At 44.2% G+C, this 19,471-nt stretch overlaps 1 protein-coding gene across 1 annotated transcript; it reads left to right on the top strand.

Annotated features, from left to right (window-relative positions):
* The first annotated feature begins 106 nt into the window (after positions 1–106).
* Positions 107–17,700, top strand: CRYM (crystallin mu). The gene is made up of 8 exons (XM_022588585.3): positions 107–1,021; positions 1,527–1,680; positions 3,555–3,617; positions 6,828–6,929; positions 11,057–11,240; positions 14,606–14,727; positions 15,432–15,516; positions 17,361–17,700. Exons 1-8 carry the CDS (start codon positions 852–854, stop codon positions 17,423–17,425), a joined length of 945 nt encoding a protein of 314 aa, XP_022444293.2. The 5' UTR covers positions 107–851; the 3' UTR covers positions 17,426–17,700.
* The last annotated feature ends 1,771 nt before the right edge of the window (positions 17,701–19,471 follow it).

Below are 19,471 nucleotides of genomic sequence, written 5' to 3' on the forward strand. Positions count from 1 at the left end.
CCTCAAGGAGGAGACAACATTCCTTCCACCCCCGGGTTTAACCTGGCCCGAAATGCCCTCTTACACCCTCTCTGCCAATGTAGCCTAATGGCTAGGGGTAGAGTTCTGGAGTCTCACTTCAAGGGCAGATCCCAACTCCTCTGCTGACATGACAACTTATGCACTTGGCGATTTGTGACTAAGGCCATTATATCTTGTCCTGGGAACTTCCCCCTTTTCTAAAGGTGAAGGTTAGTTCAATTAATTAGCCCAGGAGAATACTGTGCACTCGAAGCGGTCAACAGCCCGGGATCTGGGGGTGGGGATGGGGTAGGGGTGGGAGCGAGGTTGGGATAAGAGACTCCAGATGGGGACAGAATTTAAAGGAAAATGTTTTTTAATAACCTTCTATCTCCTTTAATCTAAGAGCTGCTAAAAAGCAGGCAATAATTTAAGAAATAAGGGAGCCCATCATTGTTTGCCCCCATCTCCCTCTGTCTCCTCTTTCCCAGGCAGAAGGACCTAGACAGCAAATAGTGGAGTTGGGGGGAGGGAAGAAGGTAGGGCGCCAAACTAACATGTTTTGCAAGGAATGTGACTACAGCTAACTAGAGGAATTGAGAAAGTGGACCCAAGAATACTAACTGCCAGCCAGCCCGCCGCGTCACCTCCAATCTTCGGGAACCTGTGTCTGGAGCGGACCCAGCTCGCCCACCCCTGCGGATGGGGGTTGGAGGAAACCGGCTTTGCTCCGCCCCCGGAGCTGGGCGGTGACCTGTAGGCGGCAGCGCGCCCTGGGCGCTCTCGCATAGGGCACAGCGCTGGAAGCGCGGATCCCCGTGAGCTCGCGGAGGTAGAAGGTCCGCGGCGACATGAGCTCTGTGCCAGCGTTCCTGAGCGCGGCAGATGTGCAGGACCACCTCCGCAGCTCCAGCCTACTCATTCCGCCTCTGGAGGCGGCTCTGGCCAACTTCTCCAGCGGCCCCGAAGGAGGGGTCATGCAGCCGGTGCGCACCGTGGTGCCCGTGGCCAAACACAGTGGGTGAGTGAGGAAGGCCGGGCCAGGGTCTGGAGAAACTGGAAAGGAGGAAGAGGAGGGGTGAGAATGGAAGCAGCGGGAGGAAGGAAGGGAGGGCTTACCTAACCACTGCTAATAACAGCTCCCACCTGATTTTTGCAACCCACTGTGTCAAGTGGGCGCTTTACAGGAATTACCTTGTTTAATTCAACACACTCCATATATAGGTAGGTATTGATGCAACGTTTACTGATGGGAAAACCGAGACTCAGAGAGGTGAAGTGAAGTACCCAGGGTTACGCAGCTAGTAAGTGGCAGAACTGGGGTGACTTTTCTCATCCAGAGCCGGATTCTTGAACGTACTCAGCATACTGCCAAAGGGAATGGCAGACGGATGGGGGTGGGGGGGGCGAGGGAGAAGGCCAGTAGGGCATTGAGCCAGGAAAGAGAAAGGAAGGGACATGGGGACTTGATAGGATACCTCAGCATTGACCGGAAGGGGTTGAAGCTGCTCCCTCTCTTCTTGTAGTTTCCTGGGGGTCATGCCCGCCTACAGTGCAGCAGAGGACGCCCTGACCACCAAGTTGGTCACCTTCTATGAGGGCCACAGCACCACCTCCGCTGTCCCCTCCCATCAGGCCACTGTGCTACTCTTCCAGCCGAGCGATGGCTCCCTTCTGGCGGTGAGCAACTCCCTGGCCAGGGGTGGGTCAGGGTCCCTGTGCACAGAGCTAGGCTCAGAAGTTGGTTCTCTGTTGACCAGGGGGAGTTTTGAGTGTGGCCACCCATGACCCTCTCTGAGTGACTGGATGCCAGTGACAGTGAAGGTTATCTGTGACTGTGTATCTGATTCCAGAACTGCCTAAGGATGCATAACCCAGCACAAGAGCCCACTGCTGCTTTAAGTGTGTGACAGTGTGGAAGTAATAATCTCGTCATTCTTGTAATGTTCTTGTCCTACACCGGTTACTCCAAATATACAGCTTGCACAAACCCAGTAGCCAAGGAAACGTTTATTTAGTGCATCTCTGCAATGTGGAGTTACGTGAGTTACAGAGTAGGGGTGCTCTCTAATACCTGGGAGTTTTTTTCTAAGGGGTACACAATGACCTGTTTTAACATTTAATGATAATATCAAAAAATAGTAGTAGTCCAAATTTATTAAGCACCTTGTGTGCGTCAGGCACTGTTCTAAATACTTTGTATGTGTTAATTCTCTTAATACTTAGAACCACTCTGTGAGGTAAAGTAAATTTATTACCTCCATTTTGCAGATGAGAAAACTGAGTCATAGAGCAACTATGCCAAACTTACCAAAATTTACATAGCTCATAGTGGCATGGATGGACTTCACACCTACTCTGTGTAAGTCCAAGGCCTATACTGTCTTAAGACAATGCTCTACTGCCTTTCTCACTGCTGTTTACTGAGCACTTATCATGTACCAGGCAGGAGAAATTGGTCTCATTCAATTCTGACAACACTTCTCTGCGGGAGTTTTTATTACACCCTCACCTCCCCACCCGCTTTCTTTTGAGGTTCCTGAGGCTCAGAGCATTAGAGTCACTTTGCTTGAAGTCACACAACTGGTTAGTGAAAGTGCTTTGTGCCCTCCAGCCTAGCTCTGAGGCCAGCCGGTTGAGTCCTCATCAGGGACAGACTCTTTAATCCAAACCACCCCTGGATCCTTAGACTCTCCTCAGAATTTCTGGTTCCCCAAGGAAGCTGCCCATTTATGACTCCCCTGAAAAGAGTATGTAGTATGGAAATGGCATCCATACTACCTACCAACAGTGCTTCCTCAGGAAACTGGGACCACCTCAGGCTTTGGAACTAAATGACAAGGCCTGAGATTCTTCCTGAATCCGATCAGTAGCCAAGCAACTCACTTCCATGTCCATAAAATGAGAGTACTGATACTACTTGGTGAGGACCAATTGAGATGATTAATATAAACAGAGAACAGTGCAAAGGATGGGAGTTATTACTAGCAAGGCGTAATTCAGAATCACCTGGGGAGCTTTTAGAAACAACAGTGTGTGGGTCCCATCCCTAGTGTTCAGATTCAGTCAACCTGAGTGTTGTGTCTGGTCATCTGTATCTTCACAAACCTCCCCACATGTGCAGGAGGAGTTGAGAGCCCCTAAGATAGAGTTTCAGGGCCCTTGCACAGATGTCAAGTGACTTACTCTTATTCCTGAAGTTTCTCCTTAATTTGATGTTTTGAGAATCCCAGGGCAAGTAAAGCAAATGGGCAATTCTTGAGGGCTCGCCATATGCTAGATGTTTTCATGTATGCCAGTGCATTTAATCTCCACAAAAACCCTCTGAGTGGTTGCCATTATCTTTGTTTTTACAGGTAGGAAACCGGTGCTTAAAGATTAACATATTTTTTCAAAGTTGCATTTCTTATAAGTGGAGGGATTGTATCCAGGCAAAGCATTCTCTTTATAGAATATTATGATGCTTCCTAGGGCTAACGCTTTTAGAGCGTCTTCTCTCTGCTTAAGTGGTGGATAGGGGTGCCCCTTGTTCACTGTCTCTCCTTTCCTCCAAGGTCATGGATGGAAATATCATAACTGCAAAGAGAACAGCTGCAGTGTCTGCCATCGCCACCAAGGTGAGATTAGTGCCTGGCTGTGCTGAGCTGGTGGGTGGGATTGAGTGTCTCAAGTTTGAATGTCTAAGGTAGAAGTGAGGAGCTCATTTGGAACTTCTTTGGGCATAGCTGGAACTTCATATGCCAAATATGGGATGTCAGCTGAGCGCAGTGATTCACGAAATGATTGGCTACCATTTAATGAGCCCAAGATTCCAGGTACCTCACATGTGCTATTCCTGATCTTCACACCAACCTTGCAAAGTAGATATGATTATCTTCATTTGCCAGGTATAAGGAATATGGCTCAGAGAGGTTGTGTGAGTTGATCAGGGTCACACAGCTAACAAGTGGCAGAGCAAGAATTTAAAACTTGATCTCTCTGACTCCCAGGACTGCTTTCTTTTCCCCTCTACCACACTGCTCCTGGCAAATCAGTGTGGTTGCCCCATAGGCCAGAGTCAGTACTGCACAAGAAGCAGAGGCGGAGATAAACAGATCCAAGCCACACAGATGTATCCATTCAGCAAATATTGACTGAGATCCTACCACATATCAGGCACTGTTCTAAATGTCAGAGATGTGGTACTGCACGAAACAGAGAGTTACATGCAGAGGGGAGGTGGGACAATAAATAAAATAAAAAATAAAAGACATAGTATGAGTTGCTAAAAAAAATAATTAACCAACAGCAAACCCCTTTTGAGTTTACTAATAGGCTAGGACTTGCTTTAAAAAAATAACACGCCCACCCCCACCACCAGCTAGAAGGATGAAAATAAAGCAGAATTGAGAGCATTGGGAAGGGGTGATATTTTAAATTATCGAGGAAAGACCTCACTGGGAAGGTGATATTTGAGTAAAGACCGAAAAAGAAGTGAGTGAAACAGGAAGAGGGGAGGAGCTCTCCAGGCAGAAGGAAAAGCAAGTGATAGAGGTGATGATATTTCTAAGCAGTGCAAAGGCATCCTACAAGAAGAACAGTAGTTTTAGAGGCTAGGGTTAAGAAGACGAGGTATCTGTAGGAACAGTTAAAGGCTGGAACTTTCACATTAAAGGTCTGGGAATGCCGGTTTATGAGGCCTAAGCATAAAGGAAATGTGGGGTCTATCGGAGGGTTGGAGGAGAAAAGACCAGGTGTTCAAATTGTGAGTGTGTTAAGGTTTTCTAAACACATGATGGGGAGGGAAGACTGTGGGGATAAATCTGGTAATTATATAGGAAGGGAGTAGACTACAGTGTGCAGCTTGATGAACTGGCTTTGAAAAATTATATGCAGACCCAGTTCAGATTGAAATGATCAAGGGACTCTGAAGTATGTTCCCTGGTAACTTAGGAACAGAGGGACTCTAACAATACTGCCCTACATTTGAAAAGGACTTTGATCTTTTCCAAAATAATTTCCAAACCATTGTTTGAAATAAATCAATTTTTGGATTTCTGGGAGGAAGGCAGAACAAGTATTACTGGCCTCATTTTGTGCAGGAGGAAATGGAGTCTAGGGTTTCCTGTAGTCAGACAACCCAGGTAGCTGTGGGTCTTCTCGTCCCAGATCAGTAGTTTCCAACCCAGGCTACGCAGGAGCAGCAGCATCTGGGGAAATTTTTTTTTTTAAATTCAGATTCCCAAAACCACTGAATTGAAATCGCTGAGGGTAGGGCCTAAGAAACTAGGTGTTTTGGTTTTTTATGGTGTCTGGTTGATTCTGATGATCAACCAGGTTAATTCTTCTATCAGAGGTTAAAGGTTACTTTACAGGATACTGCAACAATTTCTGAAGCCCACGTGTACTTCCAAGAATAGATTCATATTAACTGAGAACAGAAAAAAAAAATTAGTTAAGGAAAAATTACATAATTCTCCTTATTGGACAGGAGCATAAGATTACTAGTCTTGTGGATATTGTCATTTTGAAAGCTTTTCAAATCAAGGTTCTTTGAACTATAGTTGATGGCACAAAATGCTATCTCTCCTTCTGCAGCTACAGGAGACATCATCTCTAATCACCTGCCAATATTTGAGACTCCTTTTTGCAGTGATTAATAATTAAGAATACTTTCATTTTTAAGGTTGCACTCCAGAATCTCAATAATTAGCATTGTAAGAAAGAGCAGCCCCAAGGAGCTCAATTTTTATTAAATGAAACAGAGGAAAGGCAGAAGACGGTCTTATTAAATATGGATGGTTTGAGGAGCAAGTGTTGTCATTCCTCAATGCCAGTTGTTCTTAACTGAAAACAATTTGGCCAGCTGCCCCAGAGACAATTAGCAATGTCTGGAGACAGTTTTGGTTGTCGCAACTGAGGACAGAGGGGGTGCTAATGGACAGAGACCAGGGATGCTTCTCAACATCCTATAATGCACAAGACAGCCCACCCACCTGCCAACAAAGAATTATCCAGCCCAAGTATCAGTAGTGCTGAGGTCAAGAAACCCTGCTCTGTTTCTCATAGGTAATGGTAGATATGTGCCAATTCTGTGCAAATAAGACTGTCTCTGTTTTCCCGGGGCTTACATACCAGTACAGGAAAATAAATTTGTAAACAAACAAGTGCTGTGAAGTGGTGAAATCTATCAGGGTGCTCAGAAAGACTTTACTGCAGAGTTGATCAGAGAACCTCACTCACAAATAAAGACACACATACACCCTTAGCAGGTGCCACAAATGCCATCTCTACATCCCTCTTTAAAGGAAGACGGAGGCTGAGTCAGGATCAACAGAGAGTGGACACAGCAAATATAGCTGAGAACCTAGGCTCCCAAGGATTCATGGATTCCAGAAGCAACTAACAGCTCTCAGAAGTAGGTGTGGCTTATCACGCCCCTGAGATAGGGTAGCACAGCAGAAAGCATGTGGGCTTTGGAGAATGAAAGATGTGGTTTTAGAGCCGCACTGTGCCATTCGGTAGTCATAGGGCCCTGAGCAAGTTACTTAACCTCTCTGGACCTCAATTTCTTTATCTGTAAGAGGAGGATAACAATGGGAGTATCTAGCTCATAGGGTCGATTGTCTGGACTAAATGAGATCATGAGGCTTAAGCACTGGCATATGTTAGGTACCCAGTGAAGGCTCCTTCCCTCCCTCCCCACTCTGTGGAAATGGAAATACACAATGACATCTCCTTGATTGCCTGAGAGGTCTTGAAGTTCACCTGATTCTCAAACTGTATTTGATCTTCTCCTGGCTCCTAGAGTCTCCCTTGACCTTTTCTATCTCATTTCTCTCAAATAGTTTTTGAAACCCCCCAGCAGTGAAGTGTTGTGTATCCTTGGAGCTGGCGTCCAGGCTTATAGCCATTATGAGATCTTCACAGAGCAGTTCTCCTTTAAGGAGGTAGGTCCTGGGAGGGTTGTGGAGGAAGTAGCAGTGACCTTTCTCTGTACTCCTTTGTTACAGTGTGGGTTATGCTGAAATTGTCAGGTTGAGGGTCCCACCATCTAGACCATTCTTTTTTTTAATATAAATTTATTTATTTATTTATTTTTGGCTGCATTGGGTCTTTGTTGTGGTGCACGGGCTTCTCATTGTGGTGGAGTCTCTTGTTGCAGAGCACAGGCTCTAGGTGCGCGGGCTTCAGCAGTTGTGGCGCACAGGCTTAGTTGCTCTGTGGTATGTGGGATCTTCCCAGACCAGGGATCGAACCCGTGTCCCCTGCATTGGCAGGTGGATTCTTAACCACTGCACCACCAGGGAAGTCCCTAGACCATTTTTTTTTTTTTTTTTTTTTGTCGTACGCGGGCCTCTCACTGCTGTGGCCTCTCCCGTTGCGGAGCACAGGCTCCGGACGCGCAGGCCCAGCGGCCATGGCTCACGGGCCCAGCTGCTCCACGGCATGTGGGATCCTCCCGGACCGGGGCACGAACCCGCGTCCCCTGCATCGGCAGGTGGACCCTCAACCACTGCGCCACCAGGGAAGCCCCCTAGACCATTCTTTTAACGATTTGCCCAGAAGTCCCACTGGACGTGAAGAGTTGGGGGAAAGGCCTGAATCACCCCCTCCAGTTTCTCAGTTTGCAGGGTATGCCGAAGTACGCAGAGAGCCTACTCGGTTACTTAAAGGATTGTGTCATATCCATTACATACATTCAGGTGTTCTTTTGGCCCCTTTCTATTGTTTCTCTTAGGAGAATCTGGGGTCCTTAAGTATTCAGGCTTAGGGATCCAGGAGCTGGGAATGAGGCCTAGAGAGCAGGAGGCCACAGCATGCCTTCTGCAGCCTAGATGTTAGTCTACTTTTCCCCATTCTGGCTGGCTCACACTTCCTATTATTTCTGATACATTTGATGCTACTTTTATTTTTTTCTATGTGTGTGAGAGGGGTGGGGTATGATTTCTTATGATAAAAATAATACTTCTGCTTTGAGAAATGAAGACTGTAATGAAGAAAACAAAAGAAAAATTCCCTTTTATCTGTTTTCAAAGACAAGTAGTTAACATTTCCAATCTCTCTCGTCTTTCGTAACATAGCTGTATGGTTTTTCTCTGCTTTTTTTATTAAAGTATAATTGACATACATCTTATTAGTTTCAGGTGTACATTGTAGTGATTTGATATTTATATACGTTTCAAAATGGTCACCAATGTAAGTCTAGTTACCATCTGTCACCATACAAAGTTATTACAATATTATTGACTATATTCTCCATGCTGCACATTATATCCCCATAACTTAATTATTTTGAAACTGGAAGTTTGTACCTGTTAATCCCCTTCATCTGTTTTACCCATCCCCCAACCCTCCCCCTCTGGAAATCACCACAAGTGGTTTATTTATTTATTTAACTTATTTATTTATTTAACATCTTTATTGGAGGTTATTTATTTATTTATTTATTTTACAATGGTGTGTTAGTTTCTGCTGTATAACAAAGTGAATCAGCTATAGGTATACATATATCCCTATATCCCCTCCCTCCCTCCCCCACCCCTCTAGGTGGACACAAAACATCGAGCTTATCTCCCTGTGCTATGCAGGTGCTTCCCTAGCTATCTCTTTTACATTTGGTACTGTATATATGTCAGTGTTGCTCTTTCACTTTGTCCCAGCTTACCCTTCCCCCTCCCCGTGTCCTCAAGTCCATTCTCTACATCTGTGTCTTTATTCCTGTCCTGCCCCTAGGTTCTTCAGAACCTTTTTTTTTTTTAGATTCCATATATATGGTTTAGCATAAAGTATTTGTCTTTCTCTGTCTGACTTACTTCACTCTGTATGACAGACTCTAGGTCCATCCACCTCACTACAAATAACTCAATTTCATTTCTTTTTATTGCCAAGTAATATTCCATTGTATATATGTGCCATATCTTCTTTATCCATTCATCTGTTGATGGGCACTTAGGTTGCTTCCATGTCCTGGCTATTGTAAATTAATAGCCAGGACACAATGCTGCAGTGAACATTGTGGTACATGTCTCTTTTTGAATTATGGTTTTCTCAGGGTATGTGCCCAGTAGTGGATTGCTGGGTCATATGGTAGCTCTATTTTGAGATTTTTACGGGAACCTCCATACTGTTTTCCATAGTGGCTTATCAATTTACATTCCCACCAACAGTGCAAGAGGGTTCCCTTTTCTCCACACCCTCTCCAGCATTTGTTGTTTGTGGACTTTTTGATGATGGCCATTCTGACTGGTGTGAGGTGATACTTCATTGTACTTTTGATTTGCATTTCTCTAATGATTAGTGATGTTGAGCATCTTTTCATGTGCTTTTTGGCCATCCGTATGTCTTCCTGGGGAAATGTCTATTTAGGTCTTCTGCCCATTTTTTAATTGGGTTGTTTGTTTTTTTGATATTGAGCTGCATGAGCTGCTTGTATATTTTGGAGATTGATCCTATGCTGGTCACTTCGTTTGCAAATATTTTCTCCCATTCTGTGGGTTGTCTTTTCGTTTTGTTTATGGTTTACTTTCATGTGCAAAAGCTTTTAAGTTTAATTAGGTACCATTTGTTTATTTTTGTTTTTTTCATTACTCTAGGAAGTGGATTCAAAAAGTTATTGCTGTGATTTATATCAAAAAGTTTTCTGCCTATGTTTTCCTCTAAGAGTTTTATAGTATCTGGTCTTAAATTTAGGTCTTTATCCATTTTGAGTTTATTTTTGTGTATGGTGCTAGAGAATGTTCTAATTTCATTTTTTTACATGTAGCTGCCCAGTTTTCCCAGCACCACTTATTGAAGAGACTGTCTTTTCTCCATTGTGTATTCTTGCCTCCTTTGTCAGAGATTAATTGACCATAGGTCTGTGCATAGTCGTCATGCCGAGGGAAATGGAGGTGATATATTATTGTGGTTTTGATTTGTATTTCCCTATGTTCCAGTGATGTTGAACATCTTTTCATGTGTCTGTTGCCCATTTGTATGCCTTCTTTGGAAAAATATTTATTCAGGTGCTCTGCCCATTTTAAAAGAAGGTTGCTTTATTTTTTAATATTAAATTTTATAATTTTTTTGTATATTTTGAATATTAACCTCTTAAAGATTTAATCATGTTAGATATACACAGTTGTATATACTGTATTTTCACTGCATGTTGTAACACCATCACTTTTCCAGATTACTTAATTTTTGTATGGTATTTCATATTTTTCTATCAAGCAAGATGGTATAGTTAACCATTCTCTTATAAATGGACATATTGTATTGTTTTTCACCTTAGTTAATGAACTTACTCAGACATAACATTTATTTCCATATTTATTATATTTCCTTATGAGAGATTCTTTAGGCCTTATTTTCAGTTGAAGGCTGACAGCTGCCACCACAGACATCAAAATCTGTTAAGCAAGCTAGCAAGTCCCCACCTCCTGGTGATGCCAGTGACCCACCCTCTCCCGCCAGCGCTTCCCAGGAATCTAACTGTAGCTATTACTCTTGGCCTTCTACTCTGCTGCACCATTCACTCCTGAAACCCTTCCAGATTTTAATTCCCTACATATCCTTCAGAGATCAAGCTATTCCAAGCACAGCCCTGCACATCCTGTTTGTGAATCTCATACCTGTTATGACTCCTTTACAGACTCCCAAACATAAACTGTGAGTTTGATACTGACTTTGCCTGTTATCATTTGCATTTTACAGACATGAAAACTTAGGCTGAATGAAGTTAAATATACTTCAGAAACAGTAAGTGACAGCAAGGATTGATTCTAAGCCTGTCTAGCTCCAGAACTTGCTCTGCTAATCATTAAGCTATATAGTAGCTATTAAGCTACTGAGGCTGTGTGTCCCAAGCTAGAAGTGAAAAACTTCCCCCCTTCTTGAAAGGGGAATGGGATAGAGAAAGGTCATTTTCAAATATCTGGCCCAGACAAATGTACATTCACCATACGGAATGATTTAAATAACTACAGCCCTAACCCCAGAGTGGTTCAACTTTTCCTTGCACCCCTGGGCTTAATGAAACATAAACAGCCAAATAATCATGGCACCAATGTCCCTCTTATTACCCCCAATGAAGGTGAGGATATGGAACCGCACCAAAGAAAATGCAGAGAAGTTTGCGAACACAGTGCAAGGAGAGGTACAGGTCTGTTCATCGGTTCAGGAGGCTGTGACCGGGGCAGATGTGATCATCACAGTCACCATGGCAACGGAGCCCATTTTGTTTGGTGAATGGGTGAAGCCCGGGGCTCACATCAATGGTAAGCAGAGTGGCTCCATGAGCCTTGGGTGGCCAGACTCTCCCTTGGCTGGACCAAGGGGGCTGCATCTGCAGAGCTGTTTTACTCATGCAAAATGCTTGAGCTTTTTAATGGCCTCAGAAACATTTGAGTTCTGAAAAAAATGATACTCCAAAATATGAAACAAAAATCACAAACCTGAAACTAATAAATTTAATTAAAGTTTTATAAAGTGTATCATTATAGCAAAGGATCAGTTATGGCTCAGTTCTTAAATGTTATGAAATTTAAATTACAAAAGCCAAATGACTCACTTGTTCTTTAACAACACTTGGAATTACAAAAACAAATTTTTTAAAATTACAACACTAAAGACATTTAATGTGACAAGTGGATGCTTTTTAATATGTGGGATAGGATGGTTGGGACTCTAAACATAAGAGTTCCTGGGGCCTCTGAAGATCCTCAAATAGCCCTGGGGGTTATAACAAGATCTGGTCTATATTGAATACTTACTATTGCAGGTGCTGTTCTAAATTCTTTGTATGTACTATATCACTGAATCCTCACAACAACCATATGAAATAGGAGCTATTATTATCATGACCCCCATTTTACAGGTAGGTAAACCAAGGCATGGAAAGATTAAGAAACTTGCCCAAAGTCAGAGGTTCTTAGAGGCAAAACTGGGATTTGAACTGAGGTAATACACCCTCAGAGCCCAAGATCTTAAATGATACCCTATGTTATCTTTCAATAAGAAGACTGGATTCTGATGAGCAAACAATTGAAGACTCAAGAATTTAAACATGGTATCAGTGCCCCATGTTTTAGTGACAAGCACATAGTGTGAACTCAAAATCTAAAATGTCTGCACACACGTGCAAGGGCCAAGTTCATTCACAAATATGTATTGAATCCCTACCATGTGTCAGGCACTGTTCTAGATGCTGAGGAGGCCACAGTAAACCAGCAATCAAGATCACTGCTTTCCCGCTGCTTACATTCCAGAGAAGGGAGGTAGACAACAAACAAGTAAACGAATGGATGAGCTAGATGGTTCCAGCTGAGGATAAGTTCTATAAAGGAAACAAAACGTGGTATGATTGAGGAATGGGCCATAGCAAATTGAAGGTCTCAGCCTGTGTGGGACTGGTATTATGAATGTGGGTCCAGGGGGTAGGTCTTACTCTTCATAAAGCCAGACTCGAACAGTAAGACCATTTCTGGAAGGACTTAGGGAATCAAGAGAAACCAGTTCTTGGTGAAATGGACAAGAGCTGAATCTTCAGCAAGACTGACTTGATATTTTTTCAGCTTTTTCTTTTTTTTTTTCCAGCTTAAAACAGCACATATTTATTATCTCAGTTTCTGTGGTTAGGAGTCTGGGCATGGGTTAGCTAAGTCCTCTGCTCACACAAGGATGAAATCAAGATGTTGTTCAGGCGGCAGTCTTATCCAGAGCCCGGAGTCTTCTTCCCAGCCCACATGGTCATGGCAGGTTCCTTGTGTTGTAGGACAAAGGTGCCCTTTTCCTTGGGGCTGCTCTCAGCTCCTAGAGGCTGTCCACATTCCTTTTCATGTGGATGCTCCACCTTCAAAGCCAACAACAGAGACTATCCCTCATGTTGGATCCCTGTCACACTTTGAGTCTCTCTCCAGGAAGGAGAGTCAAGCCATCTCATATCTTTCCCTAGCCTAAAAACGAAATTGGTTTATGTATTCACAGAGGCATTAAATATACTTAAGTATGTTGTAAGTGCAGTCAACAGGGAAACACCAACAACAGATTTTACTTACTTTACAGCTTGGCTAAAGATACGCCCAATTCCAGCCTCCCCTGCACGTCCCTCATCCTATCCCTGCAGCCCAACAGCCAGCGTCTGACCCTCACCCATTCTCGCCCCACTGCAGGAAGACCAAGGCCCAGCCCAAGTCAAGCCCCTCCCTTTGCTACCCGGACCATCTCCATCAGCCTGAGTGGCCTTATGCAGTCCTTCGAGAACTCACCCTGCTTCCAGATTGGGGGCAACAAGAGCAATCAGAAGAGGTGGCTTGAGAAGCTAGGGTTTTTCCCACCAGCTTATGATTTATTTATGAGCTTCATTAGTTGGTGCTTCTGTTCTATAGAACTTCTCACACAAACAGCCTTCAAGATGGACATTTTGACACCACTCTCTTTGAAAATTAGAGTGAGGGAGAACAGCAGGAGAGGGAACAAGTAGAGAAAACTGGATGGCAGTGAGAGAAGGCTTGTAAATGCTGCCTTATATTTGTATAAAGCTTTATAGCAGTTTCCAAAGACTGGCTGGCATGGGTTGGATCCAGCCAGCAGATGTGTTTTTTTCAGACCATAGAGTGTTCTGAAAATCAAGAACTAACACATGCAAAGAGATTTCCTGCTTCTCTTTTAAAAAAGGAGCAGGGGTAGGGCAGGCTTTCTAACAGTGGCCCTGCATTCTCACATGGCAACAATTAGCTTGAGCTGAACAATAACTGTCCGCTTTAGAAGGGTCTGCTTTCTTCTCTGTACCTCAGTCTCCACCATTTCCAATCCACTTCCTCTGACCAGTTCTGCTCATTTTCATTACCTTCCTGGCCCTGCAGGCATTTGGTTGCAGCCTCTGCGTATTCCTGTGTTCCAGTGCCAGGAGTCATGATTCCTTGGATTCATCATTATGGTTCTGGGCTCTGCAGAGGTTGTGAAACCTTGGTGCCAGGGTGCAGCCAGTTTCCTCTTTATTGGGGCTTCTCTCTGACCCTAACACTGGGCTCTTTTCTCGTGAATTAAGAGAGAAGTGGTTGGGGGTGAGGGATGGGAATGATTGAAGAACAAGCAGACAGACAGAGATAGAGGAGCGTGGGGTCTGAATAAGCTCCAAGTAATGTCTCTGTTTTAGGGGTTTTGTAAGGAAGTCTCTGTTCCTGATAAGTGGAAGAAGCATGAAAGGCATGTACTGTCTCAGAGCTATAGATGCACTTATTAGATACTTAACCTTGGCATGTACCACTTCTTTGAGCCTCAGTTTGTGTACTTTTTAAATGGGAATCAGATGTGAAGTGTGCTTGTGAGGACTATAAATAGTATGTGTGAAACATCCCACAGATAGTAGGCACACAGTAAATGAATGCTAAGTTGCCTCAAAATCTTTTTTTAGTAATGAGAATGGATATGAAATGGAAAGGAAAAAATGCCTAGGTATCATTCTTATTAGTGAATTCAGTCTCGTCGATTGGGAGGGAGTTGGCCTGGGGAAATGGGGCATTCCACATCTGTTCCCATGTGTCCTCTGTCACCTCCTTTTCCCCACCCCTTTCATTCTTTGGAGTGTTTGGTATCCCTTGTGACCATTTCTAGGCTCAGGGTCTGTTTTGCTGTCTCTTAGCCATCGGCGCCAGCAGACCTGACTGGAGAGAGCTGGATGATGAGCTCATGACACAGGCTGTGCTGTATGTGGATTCCCAGGAGGCCGCCCTGAAAGAGTCTGGAGATGTCCTCTTGTCAGGGGTGAGCCTCCTTTCTGGTGGGCTGTTGCCTGGATGGCCTCACCTGGATCCCAGGGTTTCATTAACACCCCCTTCTGTCTGGCCTGCTTCAGACCTTGGTAACCCTTACCTCTTTGTGGGATGACAACTCCCAAACATCTCTCAACCTTTTCTAATCCCCTCCCAGAATAATGTGGAGGTTATGTGGTGATGTGTTTTCCTGTCCCCTTTGCCTGAAGAGAGCGGCTTGATGGACTTTTCTGTTGGACTGGGCTGTCCTATAAAGCAGTAGGATTGGAAGATAGGAGCCTGTTACAGCCTGGAATCTTCCCCAATGTGGCCAACAAATTAGGACTAGGGTTGGCCACTTTCTGGCCTTTTTTTTGGTAATCAGGGCATAGAGGCAAGAAGGGGGCTGCCAAAATGAGTGTTCAGATAAGAACAGGCCTATTTCCTCACTGACAGTATCCTGGCAGGACATTCCCCTGGCTACAGATTTGTATCACTGCAATCACAGTATCACAGAGGCAGATGGTACCCACGCCCGCCCCCCCCCAAAAAAGGTTTAAGGTGGAGGCTTCCTTCCTGACATCATCCAGTTTACAAAAGGTCCTTTTATCAAGTTTATCCCTTATCCAGTTCAGGGACACACTGTCCTGGCTTCAGAAGCTGGCCCTGAGCAGACATTAGCCCCATGGCCTGGGTCAGTGTGTGTTCATTTGACAGGCCGAGATCTTCGCTGAGCTCGGAGAAGTGGTAAAGGGAGTGAAACCAGCCCACTGTGAGAAGACTACGGTGTTCAAGTCTTTGGGTAAGAGCCATTGCTCCCAAGGCACAAACTTAACCAGAGCACAAGGTAGGTTTACCCACGGGTGGGAAGAGGAATGGGTCAGCAGGCTCCACAGCTGAAGCATTGTGAAATCTATCACTCAGGTCAATTATTTACGTCGGCATAGTGGTGAAGCCCATGAACTCTGGAACTGGTCAGTCCTGGGTTGGATTCCTTTCTCTGCCACTCCCTGGACACGCGTCCTTGGGCAAGTGACCTCACCTCTCTGAGCCACAGTTTTCTCACCACCTGTTCCCTGGAGTTTTTGTGAGAATTAAGTGAGATGTGTATATAAAACAGTGTGCACACAGCAAGTGTCAGCATTAAGACAATGACACTCAGAAGAAGATATCCTTCAGAGATGGGAGGACAGGAGAAAAAGATGTTTAAAAACAGGGAGCTTAAGAGAAATAGCAGGGAGCCCCAACCTGACAGAGACCCAGACAGGAAGTACAGCCTGAGACCTTTTTTCCCCCTCCTTCCCTACCTTTCTGCTTGCTGATTTAAGAAGGTCTTCAGTGGGGAGCCCCATTACTACCTGAGTTAGCACAGGCAGAAGCCCAACAAAGAAGGGGCTCCCAGCGGCTGGTTTGCCCCTCAGCCCAGCTCTCCCATCCCACCAGATTTAAGGAAATGGACACACGTGGTAACAGAGCTAATATTCAGCTCCTACACCTAAAATATTGAAATACTCTCAAAATGGTTGGTAAATATTTGCTGCCCTGAGCCCCTCAGCCTCACCAGACCTTACATATTTGTTAATGATTAAGCAACCAAAGCTTTAATGCATGGCAGAGCACTAAGAGTACTCTGACCACCCAGCACCCATGCCAGTCAGTCAGTATCCATGCCTTGCCATCTGTTAAATATTTTTTTAAAATCTCATGCACAGAAAGACAGGCAAACACAGTATAAGCTTTATCTAGAGCTTGGTTCAAAGACATCACACTGGTCTAGCTGGGTCTGAAAGTCTCATTGTTCCTAGCAGATCAGAGGTCAGCCGGCTCCCTTCAGGAGACACAGGACTGCATAGCCCTGCTCTACACTTCTGAGCAATTTTTACTTTCTCACTTTTGGGGACTGGTTTATCGGCACATCCGTTCATCTAGCAGGTGCATATTAAATACCTGCTATGTATCAAGCTCCATACCGGGTGCAGTGGTAGCTACGAAAGTTAATAAAAACCGGCCCCTGGCCTTTAAGAACATATGTCCATTCAAGCTTAAGGTATGTGCCCAAAACTATAAGACAAAAGGGTCCGTTGCTGAAGGATTCAGGGTTTGGACTAGACCAGAGGGTCCAACAAACTGCAGACCACGGGCTAAACCCAACCTACCACCTGTTTTTGCACAGCCCACAAGTGAAATGGTTTTTACATTTTCGAATGATTGGGGAAAAAATTAAGAATGTTTCGTGACATGTGAAAATTTAAGAAATTCAAACTAGAGTGTCCATAAAGAAACTTTTCTTGGAGCACAGTCAGGCTCATCTGTTTCCCTGTTGTCTATGGCTGCCCTTGCACTCCAATGGCAGTTGAGTAATTGCAAGTAATTGGCCCGCAAAGCCTGAAATCTTTACCATCTGGCCCTTTACAGAAAGTTTTCTGACCCCTGAACTAACGTCTGAAGGATACGTAAAATTTCTTTGGTGGGCGTTTCTTGCCTTGTTCTGCCCTTTGCCAATACTTCAAGCCTGAACTCACCTCTGGGTATCAGTCCTTGTTACCCTGATGGACACTGTATCAGGGGACTGCCAGTTCTGGGATCTGGGCTGTTTGAGGAAAAGTTGTTCTGACAAAAGGTGAACCAAATTTCTGTCCATTCCAGGAATGGCGGTGGAAGACATGGTTGCAGCCAAACTTGTGTACGATTCCTGGTCATCTGGTAAATAAAACGAAGGAACTTTGTGTTGAATGGATGCTACAGCTTAAGGGGTATTAAACTAGTTGTCTCATAATCTCTAGATTAAATGAGGGAGCCCAGTGATCTATAGCTTTGTGCTTATCCTGTCTTAACCTTAAATAATGAGATCCCCTTTTGTGTTTGTAGTTAGAAAGCAAAACTAAGTGGCCATTCTCTGTTATGCCAGATTATATTAGCACTCCCTTTCCCCTGTATTTCACTACCTTTTGTAATCCCTTGAAATAAAGCTTTTTCCAATTCTGCAGTTCTTGCTTTGGTAACTTCCATCCCTCACAGCAAGGAAAGTGAGGGGATGAAATGCTCCCGTTCACTCCCTGCAGGAGCTCCGATGGCTATAGTTAAATTTTTCCTATTTTATTAATTGAGATACAATTTACATATCATAAAATCCACCAGTTTAAAGTATAGAATTCAGTGTTTTCTAGTATATTCACTGGGTTGTGCAACCATCACCACTGTCTAATTTCAGAACATTTTCATCACTCCACAAAGAAACCCAGTAGCCATTAGCAGTCAGTCCCCATTCCCCCTTCTTCTCAGCCCCTGGCAACCACTAATCTACTTTGTGTTGTTATGGACTTGCCTTTTCTGGACATTCATATAAGTGGAATCATATATTATGTAGCCTTTTGTTTCTGGCTTCTTATAATTGAAATTTCAAGGAACAGCAGAGCTTCTCTATTGGTCAGAACGCCTTCAGTCACAATCGGTAGAGACCACAACTCAAACTACCTTAAGCTGAATGAATGAGTGAAGAATGGGATTCATTGGCTCTTATAATTAAGAAGTACACAGGTAACTGGTTTCGGCTATAGCTGGATCCAGGGGGTCCAAGTGTCATCAGGACCCAGTCTTGCTCTCTCTGTTCCTTGGCTCTGTTTTCTTTGGTGTTGGCTGCATTATCAAGTAAGCTCTCCCCTGATAGTGGCAGGATGGGTGCCAGCAGCTCTTGAATCATAGTCTGTCCTCTTCAGCAACCTTGGCAGAAAGAGACATTCTCTTCCTTAACAGTTAAAAGTCTCAGAATGGAGACATACCGGACCATCTAGGGCCTATGCCCATATGCATAACTAACATAGTGGCTAAAGGAAATGGAATATGCTGTTTGGCCAGGTCAGGCCCATATGCTTGTTATCCCTGAACCACTGCATCATCCAGGGGGATCTAATTCCCCTATTATCCAGGCCTGGGTCACATGCCCCCCCTTGAAGTCAGTGGTGCAGTCAGCCCATCTGACCGCATTAGCTAACAAAAGGAAAGGGGTCTCTTACCAAAAAGGGGGAGGACTATATTGGGCAGGCAAAATCTACAGGTGTGCACTACAGTATCATTGTTGAAGGGCCATTAGGAATTATCCAGTCCAACCTCTTCAACTTACAGGTGGGAAAACTGAGCTGCAGCAATGCTTTCCTCAGGTCCCCTGGGTTACTAGCAGAGCTGTGTTGTCCGTGTCCTGTCAAAGACCCATTCAAATACTCTCTCTCCAATCCCTAGGCTGGTTATAAGTCAGCAGCAAAGAGAAGCATATTATTTTGCTTTGTTTTCTTACCCAAATTCCTCCTGGCAGGTCCTCTTCATGCTGTAGGTAGCTTACCCAAAAGTTTATCATTGTTTGCCAGACTGTCTAGCCTTTGTGCTAGAACAAAATACCCACGTGATCTGCTCTGCACACCTCAAGTGACTATGGAGTCTTCCTGGGGATCTTAATGGTCACAACTCTAAGGATGTGTAGAGAAGGGTGTGTGACGATGAGATTATCAAAAGCACCTTAATTTATTCATAGGTTTCTTCTTTCATTCATAAGAGTCCCTACAATAACTCATGCTAGGCTGCTAACAGAAAAGAAATAGTCCTCACACCAAAGATGACTCTCTCCAACTATATTAGAGTTAGGGCAGGAAATGGATCGAGAGTAGTGTTGCAATAAGAAGTTTTTTGCCTTTCAAAGTTAACTCTTTTCCATTTCACATTGCCCACCCACCTCAAATGCCGTGTGAAACCACTGAAGTTGGTCA

Source organism: Delphinapterus leucas, chromosome 15 (genome assembly GCF_059928025.1).
Source record: "Delphinapterus leucas isolate spDelLeu-1000000601 "Yukka" chromosome 15, BTC_Dleu_Yukka2, whole genome shotgun sequence".
NCBI lineage: Eukaryota > Metazoa > Chordata > Mammalia > Artiodactyla > Monodontidae > Delphinapterus > Delphinapterus leucas.

Bases quoted from the DNA above. Each gene is read 5' to 3' on its own strand.
- CRYM (XM_022588585.3), top strand. From the start codon at position 852: ATGAGCTCTGTGCCAGCGTTCCTGAGCGCGGCAGATGTGCAGGACCAC. The intron at 1,022-1,526 runs GTGAGTGAGGAA...CTCTTCTTGTAG, and splicing joins CCCGTGGCCAAACACAGTGG to TTTCCTGGGGGTCATGCCCG. The intron at 3,618-6,827 runs GTGAGATTAGTG...TCTCTCAAATAG, and splicing joins TGTCTGCCATCGCCACCAAG to TTTTTGAAACCCCCCAGCAG.